The sequence below is a fragment of the Salmo salar genome, chromosome ssa01 (assembly GCF_905237065.1).
Source record: "Salmo salar chromosome ssa01, Ssal_v3.1, whole genome shotgun sequence".
Taxonomy (NCBI): Eukaryota; Metazoa; Chordata; class Actinopteri; order Salmoniformes; family Salmonidae; genus Salmo; species Salmo salar.
In genome coordinates, this window is record NC_059442.1 from 32666666 (window position 1) to 32682304 (window position 15639).

The 15639-nt window shown below is 42.3% G+C and overlaps 1 protein-coding gene across 1 annotated transcript; it reads right to left on the reverse strand.

Moving 5' to 3' along the window:
* Nucleotides 1–556: 556 nt before the first annotated feature.
* bmp4 (bone morphogenetic protein 4) lies at nucleotides 557–15247 on the reverse strand. Its single transcript, NM_001139844.1, has 4 exons — nucleotides 15051–15247; nucleotides 10173–10295; nucleotides 9064–9428; nucleotides 557–2235 (listed from the first exon to the last, which is right to left on the reverse strand). Exons 3-4 carry the CDS (start codon nucleotides 9419–9421, stop codon nucleotides 1370–1372), a joined length of 1224 nt encoding a protein of 407 aa, NP_001133316.1. The 5' UTR covers nucleotides 9422–9428; nucleotides 10173–10295; nucleotides 15051–15247; the 3' UTR covers nucleotides 557–1369.
* Between the last annotated feature and the right edge of the window lie 392 nt (nucleotides 15248–15639).

Consider the following 15639-nt stretch of genomic DNA (forward strand, 5'->3'; position numbering starts at 1 on the left):
GACTCCCCTCTCCAAACGTTATCACATAATTTGGTGCAGTCATCCGATTGTAAATAAGTGATGTAGAAGTGCATTGTCTAATGGGGCACAAGTTGGAGACAGGCGTCTTTATTCTGTCGGCATGAGCCATCGAAGACAAAGGATGGAGACAGACGGTCTAACCTTTGATTCTTCCGAGAACGGGTATCGCCATGTGTCAGTGTATGACGCATCGTCCACAGTTGTGCCCCCAATGCTAAACCGTCGGAAACAATTGGATCACTTCTCAACTGTCTCCAACAATCAATTTCAACTATCCGCCCAGATGGCAATTGAATTAGCGAGTGTCTAACCACCCCACATGTTAAACTAATTGACATAAAAGTGAAATTTGAGCATAGTGTAGCCTATCCACACGTATCCCATGCCTAGGTCTATTTGGTCTCTAATTGTTGCATTATTCTTTATGCTTATAAATGGCAAAAGGTGATCTTCATCTTACAAAACAGCTATGTTGAGAAATTACTAAAGTCCTTTACTCAAGTGTGAATCAATCCAAGTTGAATAATGCCAGATATGAAACCGAACATTATTTTATTTGGGAGAGACAGAGCATCAGAAAGTTTCCTCTGTTATAATGAATTGTAACAATTACTTGAGTACATTTTCAAAAGTATCAGACCCAAACGTGTTAAATACAAACTCATATAAAACAGTTATGGACCTTTGCTGTCAACTTTTCATTTTTCACAACCCATATTATCTGATCGATTTTTACAGTTATACATAAAAAATCTAATTCTCACTCAAGGGACTTATCTAATAAAATCATTGGTTTAAAGATCAATGTAAAGAGGTGAATTAAAATCAATGCACATTTCTGATTACTTCGATTGATTCATAACAAATCAGTGCTGTGATAATTTCACACAGTGCTCTGTTTAAGTACACAATTTGTGCTTCTTGTGATCTGCTCAAATGTAATATTGGAAGGCAATTTATGTTTGAATTGTTTCTTTTAAATGTATATAATATAAAAGCAATAAATATTACCAGTAAATAAACTTTATTTTTATTTTTTATTTTTTTTATACTATTTTCTCATTTAAAAAAACCTTATACAATCTAATATACATTATGAAAAGTTGTACAGCTTTTTATTTATGTTTAAAATAAGGACTCACTTTTATTTTTTATATGTAGATATAAATATATATATATATATTTTGTCAAAATATATGATCATATTGTCAAGGAAACCAAAAAATTAGACAAACATACATCGCAACATAAAAGTTATAAATAAAGGTCCAAGTGAACATTTTTGGGAGTAAAGTGGGGTCTTTTCTTAGCGTCTGTGCTGCCTGCCTAAAGTTGCCCATAGTCAGTGTTAGCGGCAACCGCACCCTTCCACTACCATTTCCTGGTAGTTTTTTAGGACTACCTTGTCGTGTTCATCCAGGTAGAGCATGGAGATGGCACTGAGCTCCGTGGGCACGCAGCAGGCCTTGGGAATGTTGGTGTTCACCGAGTTCACCAACGTCTGCACGATGGCGTGGTTGGTAGAGTTCAGGTGGTCTGCCAGAGGGAAGGGGCACTCCCCATGGCAGTAGTATGCCTGGTACCCTGGGGGCGCCACTATCCAGTCATTCCAGCCCACATCACTGAAGTCCACATACAGCGCGTGACGGCGGCAGTTGCGGTTGCGCTTACGCCCCCGCTGCTTTGGGCTGCGCTTGGCCCGGCGCGTCAACGGGTGGCCCTTGCCGTCGTGGCCGAAGGTGACCAGCAGGGGGCGTAGCTGCTCCCAGTCCTCCCCAGGTTCCTGGTGCAGTGAGCGGCTGATGCGGACGTGGCGGCCCTGGTGGCGCGGTGTCTGGTTGAGGTGCAGGACCTCCACAGCGAGCCCGAGGTTGGGCAAGCGCTCCCGTGTCCAACGCAGCACGGCGGGGCTCACGTCGAAGCTCTCCCAGCGCGAGGCGTTATGGCGAACCAGTCGCGTGTCCAAGAGCCGCGTGATTAGCTGCCCGGCCCGCGGGGGCTTCAGAACCTCGTACACGTTTATCCGGTGGAGCCCCTCCTTGTCCCCCCCGCTCCCCGAAATGGCCTCGTCGATCTCCTGCCGGAACAGACGCAGCTCGGCCGACGAGAGCAGCTCGTCCTCTGGGATGCTGCTGAGATTGAAGAGGAAGCGCAGCGGGGCGGCCTCGCCATTCTTCGTCTGAAGATCGCCCAGATGAACCCGCTCCATGTGCTCTGAGAAAGAAAACCGGACACAGTCAATGTCAGCACTTTTATCAAGGGAGTCTGTATGAGCTGCCATCTTGAATCTGATGAAAGCATCTATAGGTTTGATTTAAGAGTTCATCCTTGATGAACTGAGTGAAGTGATTGCTTCACTTCAGAATCCAGTTCAATAGGAAAAAACTGTTGACCTCTGTGAACTCTCAAAGGAAGGACCTTGCATGACAAATATGGTAAAATATGAAAATACTGCATTTCCCTTCCCTTCTCTCTTGTTACTATTCACTTGTTCCCTCCAAAACGATTACACCATCGGTTGTTTAAATCAGTTCCCTTTCTGTCAATTGTCAGTGTAACATGCTTTAATTGACACAAAATAATGTCCATGTTCGCTTAGCATAGCCTCCAGGGACTGAGCGTGCAAATATACATTGTCTATACATCCTTATCTATCCATAAGGACCTTCCAGGACTTCCCACAATGCCTTTCTCTGAGCGCTTTCCTGAAACATGCATTACTTAGAGAGTGGTGATTAACGTACAGCAGCTACAGTATAAACATAGTAGGGTAGCTATTCCATGCACAGTCTGCAGATTTCTGGCAAGATCACCATTGTTGGGAAAGGAATGTTGTGTCTACTATTTTTCTGCTCAATCTGGCCCTGTTATTTCACACCGAGGCCTTAATCTTACCCAGGTGGTTCGCATTATTAAAACCTGCTGTGTTTTTTGATTGGCTCTGCAGTTTGTTAACTGGGGACATTTATCATTTTCATCATGAATAATCATTACGGATTCGCACAGACAATCCTTTGGTGGTGAGGCAGCTAAGACTAAGTGGAGGCCTGAAAAACACCGTTTTTTTTACCATAGTTTGAATTCCTGCAGTATTCCATGGTTAATTGCATCTTTAACCTCAAGAGGTGTCTTTGCATTTTTCCCTGTACAGTTTCTCCCAACGTGAAACTAACATGTTTTGCTTTTCACAAGTTTTCATTCCATTGCTCTATCATTGTAAACTTGAACTTGGTGCCTTGACTAAGTACAGTTGAAGTCAGAAGTTTACATACACTTAGGTTGGAGTCATTAAAACTCGTTTACAACCACTCCACAAATTTCTTGTTAACAAACTATAGTTTTGGCAAGTCGGTTAGGACATCTACTTTGTGCATGACACAAGTCATTATTCCAACAATTGTTTACAGACAGATTATTTCACTTTTAATTCACTGTATCACAATTCCAGTGGGTCAGCAGTTTACATACACTAAGTTGACTGTGCCTGTAAACAGCTTGGAAATTTCCAGAAAATTATGTCATGGCTTTAGAAGCTTCTGATAGACTAATTGACATCATTTGAGTCAATTGGAGGTGTACCTGTGGATGTATTTCAAGGCCTACCTTCAAACGCAGTGCCTCTTTGCTTGACATCATGGGAAAATCAAAAGAAATCAGCCAAGACCTCAGAAAAAAATGTAGACCTCCACAAGTCTGGTTCATCCTTCGGAACAATTTCCAAACGCCTGAAGGTACCATGTTCATCTGTACAAACAATAGTACGCAAGTATAAACACCATGGGACCACGCAGCCGTCATACCGCTCAGGAAGGAGATGTGTCCTGTCTCCTAAAGATGAACGTACTTTGGTGCGAAAATTGCAAATCAATCCCAGAACAAACAGCAAAGGACCTTGTGAAGATGCTGGAGGAACAAATGAACAAAACGTACAAATGTATCTATATCCACAGTAAAAAGAGTCCTATATCGACATAACCTGAAAGGCCACTCAGCAAGGAAGAAGCCATTGCTCCAAAACCGCCATAAAAAAGCCAGACTACGGTTTGCATCTGCACATGGGGACAAAAATTGTACTTTTTGGAGAAATGCCCTCTGGTCTGATTAAATAAAAATAGATATGTTTGGCCATAATGACCATCGTTATGTTTGTAGGAAAAAGGGGGGGGGCTTGCAAGTCAAAGGACATCATCCCAACTGTGAAGCACGGGGGCGGCAGCATCATGTTGTGGGGGTGCTTTGCTGCAGGAGGAACTGGTGCACTTCACAAAATAGATGGCATCATGAGGGAGGAAAATTATGTGGATATATTGAAGCAACATCTCAAGACATCAGTCAGGAAGTTAAAGCTTGGTCGCAAATGGGTCTTCCAATTAGACAATGACCCCAAGTATACTTCCAAAGTTGTGACAAAATGGCTTAAAGACAACAAAGTCAAGGTATTGGAGTGGCCATCACAAAGCCCTGACCTCAATCCCATAGAAAATGTGTGGGCAGACCTGAAAAAGTGTGTGCGAGCAAGGAGGCCTACAAACCTGACTCCGTTACACCAGCTCTGTCAGGAGGAATGGGCCAAAATTCACCCAACTTATTGTGGGAAGCTTGTGGAAGGCTACCCAAAACGTTTGACCCAAGTTAAACAATTTAAAGGCAATGCTATCAAATACTAATTGAGTGTATGTAAACTTCTGACCCACTGGGAATGTGATGAAAGAAATAAAAGCTGAAATAAATCCTTCTCTCTACTATTATTCTGACATTTCACATTCTTAAAATAAAGTGGTGATCCTAACTGACCTAAGACAGGGAATATTTACTAGGATTAAATGTCAGGAATTGTGAAAAACCGAGTTTAAATGTATTTGGCTAAGGTGTATGTAAACTTCCGACTTCAGCTGTAACTTATTACCTTGTAGTGATCATAAAAAAATGGAATAAATTGAAGCGGTACATAATGGAATTTAAAATAAACAACTTAGTTTCATCTTATTTATCCCGCCCCAAAAAAAGTCTCCAAGCATGTTATTAGCATAGTTTGACAGCGGGAAACAAAACACCCAAAGAGAGCAGTAGAAACAGATCTTCAAGATAGCACACACACACACACACACACACACACACACACACACATATACCCATTGCATCATAGACAGGCGGCTGAGCCTCCTTGTGCCTGAGTGGCCTTGGTGCTGTGCTGTGCCGTGTTAGACAGTCTGTTAGACAGGCCCCATTAAGGCTGACTAATCCCTACTCCCCTGAGGGCAGACATGTTCTTCTTCAGCCCTTCAGCTCTGCCTGCTCGTCCATCCACTACACTAGACTACTGTCACACTGTGTTTGATCTCTGGATTACACAAGACAAATATCTGATTTAGAGCACATACTTTATCCACATATGTTATGGGAAGGTCCTTGGTGCACATAAATAGCCTACATGTTTACCCTTCTTTCCCTCAGTTTTACATGAAGCCTATTTTAAAACTGTTCTTTCTGACTGGGCTATCCGTATTACGCGTACATCTTGTATAGTTGTCAGTATACACTTAGCACCCATGCTAACATATCTCTCTTACACAAACTATGGATAACCAAGGAGCGTGAACATTTCAATGTTGTGAACGTTTAAATGTTAAAACGTTTAAATGAAATTAGGATCTTTAACTTTAAGAGAATTTCAATCACAGTGCAGCTGGCTCACCTTCTCTTTCCCTTCGCTAATGATGCGAGAATGTGTTCAGTCTCCGGTCTGTGGTGTGTAGAATATCCTAGCCTATTCATTGATGATAGGCCCTGCTTTACTAAAGTTGCAAGCCAAGAAATGTCAAAATATAGTATTTCACTGCGAGATATACAGTTGAAGTCAGAAGTTTACATACACTTAGGTTGGAGTCATTAAAACTCGTTTTTCAACCACTCCACAAATTTCTTGTTAACAAACTATAGTTTTGGCAAGTCGGTTAGGACATCTACTTTGTGCATGACACAAGTCATTTTTCTAACAATTGTTTACAGACAGATTATTTCACTTAGAATTCACTGTATCACAATTCCAGTGGGTCAGAAGTTTACATACACTAAGTTGACTGTGCTTTTAAACAGCTTGGAAAATTCTAGAAAATGACGTCGTGGTTTTAGAAGCTTCTGATAGGCTAATTGACATAATTTGAGTCAATTGGAGGTGTACCTGTGGATGTATTTCAAGGCCTACCTTCAAACTCAGTGCGTCTTTGCTTGACATCATGGGAAAATCAAAAGAAATCAGCCAAGACTTCAGAAAAAAATGGTAGACCTCCACAAGTCTGGTTCATCCTTGGGAGCAATTTCCAAACGCCTGAAGGTACCACGTTCATCTGCACAAACAATAGTACGCAAGTATAAACACCATGGAACCACGCAGCCGTCATACCACTCAGGAAGGAGACGTGTTCTGTCGCCTAGAGATGAACGTACTTTGGTGCGAAAAGTGCAAATCAATCCCAGAACAACAGCAAAGGACCTTGTGAAGATGCTGGAGGAAACATACAAATGCATCTATATCCACAGTAAAATGAGTCCTATATCGACATAACCTGAACGGCCGCTCAGCAAGGAAGAAGCCACTGCTCCAAAACCGCCATAAAAAAGCCAGACTACGGTTTGCAACTGCACATGGGGACAAAGATCGTACTTTTTGGAGAAATGTCCTCTGGTCTGATGAAACAAAAATTGAACTGTTTGGCCATAATGACCATTGTTATGTTTGGAGGAAAAAGTGGGAGGCTTGCAAGCCGAAGAACACCATCCCAACTGTGAAGCACGAGGGTGGCAGCATCATGTTGTGGGGTGCTTTGCTGCAGGAGGGACTGGTGCACTTCACAAAATAGGTGGCATCATGAGGTAGGAAAATGATATGGATATATTGAAGCAACATCTCAAGACATCGGTCAGGAAGTTAAAGCTTGGTCGCAAATGGGTCTTCCAAATGGACAATGACCCCAAGCATACTTCCAAAGTTGTGACAAAATGGCTTAAGGACAACAAAGTCAAGGTATTAGAGTGGCCATCACAAAGCCCTGACCTCAATCCAATAGAAAATGTGTGGGCAGAACTGAAAAAGCGTGTGCGAGCAAAGAGGCCTACAAACCTGACTCAGTTACACCAGCTCTGTCAGGAGGAATGGGCCACAATTCACCCAACTTATTGTGGGGAGCTTGTGGAAGGCTACCCTAAAGGTTTAACCCAAGTTAAACAATTTAAAGGCAACGCTATCAAATACTAATTGAGTGTATGTAAACTTCTGACCCAATGGGAATGTGAAGAACGAAATAAAAGCTGAAACAAATCATTCTTTCTCCTATTATTCTGACATTTCACATTCTTAAAATAAAGTGGTGATCCTAACTGACCTAAGACAGGGAATTTTTACTACGATTAAATGTCAGGAATTGTGAAAAACTGAGTTTAAATGTATTTGGCTAAGGTGTATGTAAACTTCTGACTTCAACTGTAGCTTTTGATTGGTGATAGATAGACCTAGCGCACGGTTTTGACTCTGTCTGCCTGGTGGCCGACCTGCCTATATTGTGCCCCTCACCTCTGTCTTTGTCCCTTGCTAGCTAGCTATGAAAAATGTGAGTGTTTGTTCTCGGAAGCACAGAAACTAACCAGTCTCCCCGTTCCAAAAATGCTGGAGTCGATTACTAGCTAGATGTTTTCTCTTTCTACTAAATGTCTTGGTAAGTCACGGTATTTAATCAACTTTAAAGTACTTTTTTAGGAGAGAGTGGTCAGCGTGCAGGCAGCTCGAGATTATTTGATTGACAGTTCCGGTCGCCTAGTGAAGCGGCATTCGCTTTACAGACAAGTGGAGCTTCAAAACTATCTCCAGAGAGGATTTTGTGTCTGCATTTAAAAAGCAGTAGTGTACCCTTACAGAGAAACAAACATGCTGTAGTCGATGCGCTTTCAAGGGTATATAGTTGTGGTAGATATAACCATTATTCTGTGTTGTGAATTGACGTGGAATTTTAACGATAAGTTAGAGTTTGCACTCCAGCTCTCCAGAGTTCTCCATTCTGTCTGCTCTACTCCCAGTGCCCACATTGTTGGCAGGAGGGACTTTATTTAGAAGGTTGCAGAGTAGCATTAAAGATAATTGCATGTGGAGGAAGGTCCCTCTTAAAGGGCCCTAGCTCCATCTTAACTGGTGGAGACATGAGAGAGAGGCACACTACTGCTGGTCAAAGGCTTTTTTTAAGCCCTTGTGCTGGGTGGGGTGAGAAGTGTAACTCAATAATATGAAGGTATGCTTTTCCTTGAGCTGCTAACCAAACACACGGCTGGCTTTGTCGGACCGCAGATTCTCTCAGGAATAGGGGAACTTGTCTGACTGATTCTTGCCCCCTCTTTGGCCACCATTTTGTGACCACATCCTTAGATTTCATAGTTTATGTTGAAGGTGGGAGGGGATGTCTTACATTTATGTTTAAGTGGTGTAGGAAATGTAGGATTTTCCCATAATTTTTTTTCGATGAGAGATGGGGATTCTTTGCTTACAGGTCCACACCCAGGCTAATAAAATACGTTCTGGGAGATATGTGTTGCTGCCATCACTATTGGAATGTTATTGAATGGGGATGGATTGTTGATGTCCAGAAAAAAAAAATGGTTCAAGATTATTTTTTAGGGAAGGCAGTGCTTCATTCCAAACCATTTGCTGTTTCAGGTGCTGGTTGGCCAATTACCTTGACTTACAGTAGATTTTCTATACCGAGCACTGTACATGGATTCTATAATGGGGCATACGTCATAGACATGCACTGTAACTGTACAATCCATGAAATATGCACCTTTCCCATACTTATCAGAGGAAAGGTTATATCACCTCTGGATATCCACATGTACTCAAAATCCATGCATATCTCTCTTTCTAATCAATATATTGATTAGGCTTGGGGCATAGGCCTGGGCCCAGAGGATAAGGCATGAAGGAATTGCGCAACAGTTACTACCAATGTGGTCCTCTTTACAGACAGACAGACATTTACCCATTCGCTCTCTCTTTACCTTCGTGGTGGAAGCCCCTCACGGTGTTGGCGCGGCTAGCCGACCTCTCGGGGTACTCAAAGGCGGCGTCATGGGCACCGGCCTCCTCGGCCTCACCCGACTGCAGTCGGTAGAGGTCCAGTAGGTAGCGTGGCACGGTGGCCGAGCGGCTGGGCCGCGGTCGCCTCTGCAGCCCAAACATGTGCAGCAGCGTGGCCTCAAAGTCCCGCAGCAGTTCATGGCTCTGACCAGCCGTCCGACTCTGCAGGCCCGGGGCTTTCTTCTTCCCTTCCTCAGGTATCAGACTAGCATGGTTGCTCTCTCCCAGCAGGACTTGGCATAATAAAATGACCATCAGCATTCGATTACCAGGAATCATGATGTCTCTGGGAAGGCAAAAACAGAGTAAAAATAAACAAGTGGTTGGTAGAGGGAGGGAGTTTAAAAGAGGACATGGAGTGTGTGAGAGAGAGGGAATAGAAAGAAAGAGAGGGACTGTTATAAAATGACATTCAACATTTGTCTACCCTTCCTAAATCTCCTTATTTTTCTAACATAACCTCCACCCCGTAGGACCCTTCACTAATGTTCTCACTGTAAATGTCCTCTAATTGGTTATAATTGTCCTGTCTGGCTTGTTTACAGTAAAATGGCCTCCGATCAGATATCTTCCCTATGCAGTTTATCTCTGGCGACATCCTCCAAGAGTAAACAGCTGGTTTAAAAACACAGCTTTTTGAATGGAATCTGGGGGGCCATTCTTTTTACCCTCTCTCTCTCTCTCTCTCTCTCTCTCTCTCTCTCTCTCTCCCTCTTCCACTATGATTAGACACATAGGAGAAACAGCCCTGGGGTCAAAGCAAAGTCTTAACTCGTTAAGTAGCCGAGTCCCTCATAAGTCTGACCCAACCAAGGAGTCAATCAAAGGACCATGTGCCGCACATTCCACCAACATTTTCTCTGTAAAAGTGAGATTAGACGCTTTTCCTTTTCACTGGTGCCATCGAGTTATTTAATATTAAAATATGACCAACCTCAAATCAATGTTCTGAGAAAAAGAAAGGGAGAAATGCAGAAAGCTGTGGCAATGGTGTCACATGGCATGAATTGAATAAGCGTGGTCCACTTACCGACAGAAAATAAAGCATGGGAAAACAGTCCATGTTTGTTGGGAGCCAGCAATGGACGCGCTCCTCAAGGAAATGTTACGTGGTGCTGGGGGGCTGCTTGAGAGCGTTGGAGTGACCCTGTTCCTGAAATTTGCAGAAGAGAAAAGGGACATTGTAGTCATTGTAGTCTAGCCAGTGTAGAGGAAAGTACTTCTGGCTTTGACTTAGCATGTTTGTGTGTATGTATGTGTGTGTGTGTGTGTGTGTGTGTGTGTGTGTGTGTGTGTGTGTGTGTGTGTGTGTGTGTGTGTGTGTGTGTGTGTGTGTGTGTGTGTGTGTGTGTGTGTGTGTGTGTGTGTGTGTGTGTGTGTGTGTGTGTGTGTGTGTAACCCAGTCTCTCTGTAAGGATTTTCACACAGACACATGGGGTAAAAGGTTACACTAATGTTCTCTTTTCTGTAACCGGCAAGTCAGAGCAGGGAAACCGACTAAGAGCAGTTCCCAGAAGTTTGATGCCTTTTCAGGCACCACACATTAAATGGGACAGAAAATGAAACAGCAAAAACATTTCACGTAACAATATGATTTTGAAATGTTCTACTCCATAAGCTTCAGACTTTAGCAGACATATTTTTAAAGAGATCAAGCCAGAACACCCATCTACACCCATCTACATAAGCAATTTGTCTGCCAATTGAAAAACAATATTGTCTTGCTTTTTTTGGAGGTAGTAGGACCAAGTCATTGTAGAGAGCATACACTTACATAAACACTGCCATGTCTATGCAGAACAGGCAGACAGAGTAGATGGACCCTCTCTTGTCCTCCCTCCTCATTAAGGTCAGCTATTAGATGGTTCATGATAGCTCTGTATTGATTAGTTGTGAATTAATCTGCATCCCAATGGCCTCAACAAAGGAGGCCCAAACCGCTTTTTCAAGAAACTTAAAGAGCAACCCCCCCGACCTGTGTGAGCACCCATCAAAAGGAGACCCCCCTCGGTCCTCCCACCCTCCTTCCCTCAGTTATCCTGAGATATGTGGAGCCGCTGATGACAAGCCTGCTGCTCTGCTCTTTGACCAGACCGGCATCAATAGGCCCAAGGCCAACCACTATGGACTCAGACAAGTACTAATGCTTTTCTATATGCTGTCCTCCTGTCCTGCCTGCTATAGTGTAAGTTAGACATACTATACGTACTTACACACTATCTTTATCTTTAGTGCCTTGAAGAAGATCACTGCATTTGTATAGTGTAGTCTCAAACCTGTGTGATATGAGTCTGTTGTACCTGGCGGTTTGTTTTCCAACCTGATCAAAAGCATTATTTGCTGTGTGAATGTTTTTATGTACCGGTATGTACATGTATTTTTACGCTGCACAAGAGTAGCCCTTCGGGGATGATAACGATCTATTGAATTGAATAGAACCTTGTTTTTCCAGACCAGCCAGACTTCACACCAATTTGCCACTGTAGTATATTAACAACAAGAATCGTGTTCTCCAATACAATTCACTCCAGATTGTCACGGCGAGGCAGTTCTAGAACTGAGACAATTCTCTCCAATCCCTCTATACACAGTGTTCTGTCCTGTAGATGGTTTACGCCCATTCTGTGGATCTATGACATCACAACAAGAGGGACTTGGCCCTAAGAAATCTCTTGCTTAAACACACATTACTGAATCACACTACTAAAATGAACGAGTGTTTGTAAAATAGGGCCTGGGCAAACAACAGTACCATAGAGCAGACACTTCAACTCAATGGGTGAGAGCGACTCTGTGAGCATTTCGTCATCAGTTTGGAGCCCATTCCATTGGAACTGGACCAAGTGTTACAACAGCAAAGATGCACATTAACAATAACATTATGTGCACACTCACTGTGTGTGTGTGTGTCTGGGTTCATATCTCAGTGTTTATCTTTTTCCGTCCATGGCTCACTGTACATGTAATCAAGGAAATCTTGTAACTTTTTTTGTAACAAAATTAGACATTGACCTTTGTGCGACCTTGTGTTCTTGGTCGTGACACAAGGTCCTGTGTTGTGTGAGTGCTGACTGGTGTGTGTGTGTGTGTGTGTGTGTGTGTGTGTGTGTGTGTGTGTGTGTGTGTGTGTGTGTGTGTGTGTGTGTGTGTGTGTGTCTGCCAGTCCGTGAGAACCATGGCGAAGAGGCAGTAGGGTTCTGAAAATGATCAGCTCTATTACCCATGGGGTGGAGGGATAACGTGTGTGTGCATCTCTGACAACAAACGCTCATTGTGCCGAGAGGGCCTCTCCCATGATTACAGCGATTCAGACCGCTAAAAACAAAACAGCGACTACAGAACTTCTTACAGAGCCACTTATTAAGTCGATGTATTCCCCAAGTATGTTGACGACCTATGGCAGGTAGCCTAGCAGTTAAAGGCGTTGGACCAGTAACTGAAAGGTTGCTGGTTCCAATCTCTGAGCCGACTAAGTGAAACATCTGTTGATGTGCCCTTGAGCAAGACACTTAACCCTAATTGCTCATGTAAGTCGCTCTGGGTAAGAGCGCCTGCTAAATGAGTCACATGTCAAATAAAATGACTGTGCTAGCTGTTCTAAAGAGCATATAGGGATGTAACCAGCAATGATACAATGATGCTCATCACATTTCTTCCTCGTTCTGCTCTTATATTGTAATAACCACTGTATAAGAGGGTGTCTATAAGGATAAATAACAATATGTTTGAACACTTTTATTGTGTTGGGTTATTCAGCTCATCAGCTGTGAGGCAGGCCTAAAGTAGGGGAGAGGGACAGTTCGGGAGAAAGCGTAAAATCCCAAGTGTGAGTTTTGAACCGAACAAGAGACAGCGCCATATTTTGCAATGAATGTATTGTAGCCCAGGGTGCAATTAGGCCTGGGCAGTTTGCTTCCTCTGGTCTGGCATAGTCCTCCTCCCTAGGCCTTTATTTGACTCCTCTCCCCTCTCTCTTTTTCTCTCTCTCCCTCTAACCAGAAATAATGTGATCAGACTATGCACATGGCCCTTTAGATGTGTTTCCTGAGGAATTTGACAGGGATGGGGGCATTAAGTTCACATTCATATTCATATTCCATGATTCTTTTTTGTACAGTGGATTTTTTAAAATTCATTTTAAAAAGCACGGTACACTCGATGGGTTGGCATATACTTGGCTGAAAGTAAAGCATGATTGCTCTACTCATTTCTGACAATAAGTAGTGTACAAGAACAGCAGCAACATGGTTTTGAAGACAGTTCTAAGACAACAAATGGATGTTTCCAGTTATGTCTCCAATCACAGTCAATAATTATCAGTTGATCTATTATCTGTCAATTTAGTATTTTATATTTTAACATTCTTATCACTTCATTAAACATTATTTTGTGTTCCTCCCCATAGAAGTTATAATAAAAGTGAATGGCCATATCTTTAGGGCCAAGCAACAGTTTGATGTGTCAGCGAAGTTATTGACGCTTGTGCCAAGGCAGGTTCATAGTTCATCGTTGAATGATAAATCTATAACCGCTAACGATCACATTTTTTATTCATCCCTTTTTTCCCTTTTGTTGTTTGTTATTCTTCTTTCTAAGCTATAGGCCTAAGCATCGGTCTGTTTGTACTTAGCAAGGAGGCCAACTTCTCAAAATTAAGAACAGATACGTTTACTCTTACTGTCAGCTCCATGCCCAAATCCTCTATTAGAATTACTTGCTGTAAACTGTGGAATTCTGGTGGAGTCATTAGTCATCAATTCATTAATTCAAACAAATGAGTAATGTAATGATTGAAAAATGTGGAATAGGCTAGTGTAAGTGGATGCAGATTGAGCAGTGCGAAGGTAGGTTACATGCGTCGAAGAGGCCAGCTTGAGTCTGTAGTCCTGTAAATATTTACGGTAAACCTACTGTCCCTCATTGTATTAATGAGATTTTCTACAAAAACGTCTAAATTCGATAGGCTACATAGACTTTGATGAGTGTGTGTGTGTAAGCCATGTGTTTGTAGTAGCGGTATAGATAAACAATGGTCCTACATTGCTTCGTTATTTCTTCTTATAACACGTTTCCATTACGTTTTAAATCCAGGCATTTGTTCTTAAATAACCATTGGGTATCGAAATGATTATAATATTTTTTTTATTTGAAATAAGCTTTGGCATTTGAGAAATCTAAAATAGCCTAATTGAACTGAGGAGCGTAGCTAAATTTACGCATGGAAGACCAGTGTCTCTTTGTCCAGGGGTGTCTAATCAATGAAAGTAGGCTTCGACTATAGGCCTACATATAGACTCAGTCCAAAATCTGACAAATCAGTAACAACCTGGAGATAAATGTTTTGATGAAAACATGCGGGTAGCCATACCAAACGGTTACCAAATAGGAAATACGCGCACAATACTGTTCGTGCAGGTGTCTAACCCAGAGCCAATTTGTCAACAACCACAAGAAATAACATCATAATCTATGTATGCAAGTTGCAACAGTTAAAAACTCCAAAAGTACGTATTCGTAACATTCTTTAACAGAAAATGACCTCATTAGTTGTTTTCTGTGAAACACTTTCTCGCACCATTGTCCTGGCGTGCGTCAGGGTATACCTTAATCAATGTATTTCATTTCGGATCAAATTATTTTCATGAAGTAGCTTCAGTAATCCGATTAAATGCAATGTATCACGAACATGATACTTTGTTGATAGGCTAACATTCTCAATTATGCTATTTCAATCATTTAAATGGCTTTAAATTTGTTTTTAAATGTAGCCCGTCTGAGCCTTCTGCAATTTTGTAGCCTAATTCTGTACGGTACTTGGATAGAGCTGACCGAAATGTTCTAGGATATATTGTTATGTCAATTGAATCGCATTCGAACATGCTCAGATAAAAATTTGAGCGGGGCTTACCATCAGTAGGGGTACAGGTAGTATCCTCGAGAAAAGTAAATATGACAAAAGAAAGTGCAAGCTCTCCACACGCAATGGAAGTCCAGGTGTAAAGCATGTACTGAAAACGCCGAATTAATTTATGGAGAGGTACGGTGGTGCTTTCGGATCATTAATTCCTTAACGACCCCTCTAAAAAAACAAGAGGCGAGACGATGGCCGGAGACCGAAGCGGTATGAAGCAGCGTATGTTTGCAGCGGGGTTCGTATCTCCAGAAGTTCATGAGGGCGGAACACTGCGAGGACAGGCGTACTCTCCAACTGATCATGCATCTATTGCCCCTTGCCGTTTTTATGTGTCCGCCCTATTTAGCCTTCATGCCTCCTCCTACCCCCTCCACCCCCACCCCATTCCGCTGTTTCAAACACCTAAGATAAACCCCCTCCCCTCTCTCGAAGAGAAACACATTGTGCGCAATTTGTTTCAGACTATAATAATGAGTTGAAACTTTCCATTATTATTTAATTAGCATTTCGACCTGTAATTTGTCTGAAATATGTAATACAACATTGCTACCCTGCAACTAATTATTCAGATACATTTTTAATG

Coding starts and splice junctions, on each gene's coding strand:
- bmp4 (NM_001139844.1), bottom strand. CDS start 9,421: ATGATTCCTGGTAATCGAATGCTGATGGTCATTTTATTATGCCAAGTC. Junction 2,236..9,063: donor GAGGGGCTTCCACCACGAAG/GTAAAGAGAGAG, acceptor TTTCTTTCTCAG/AGCACATGGAGCGGGTTCAT.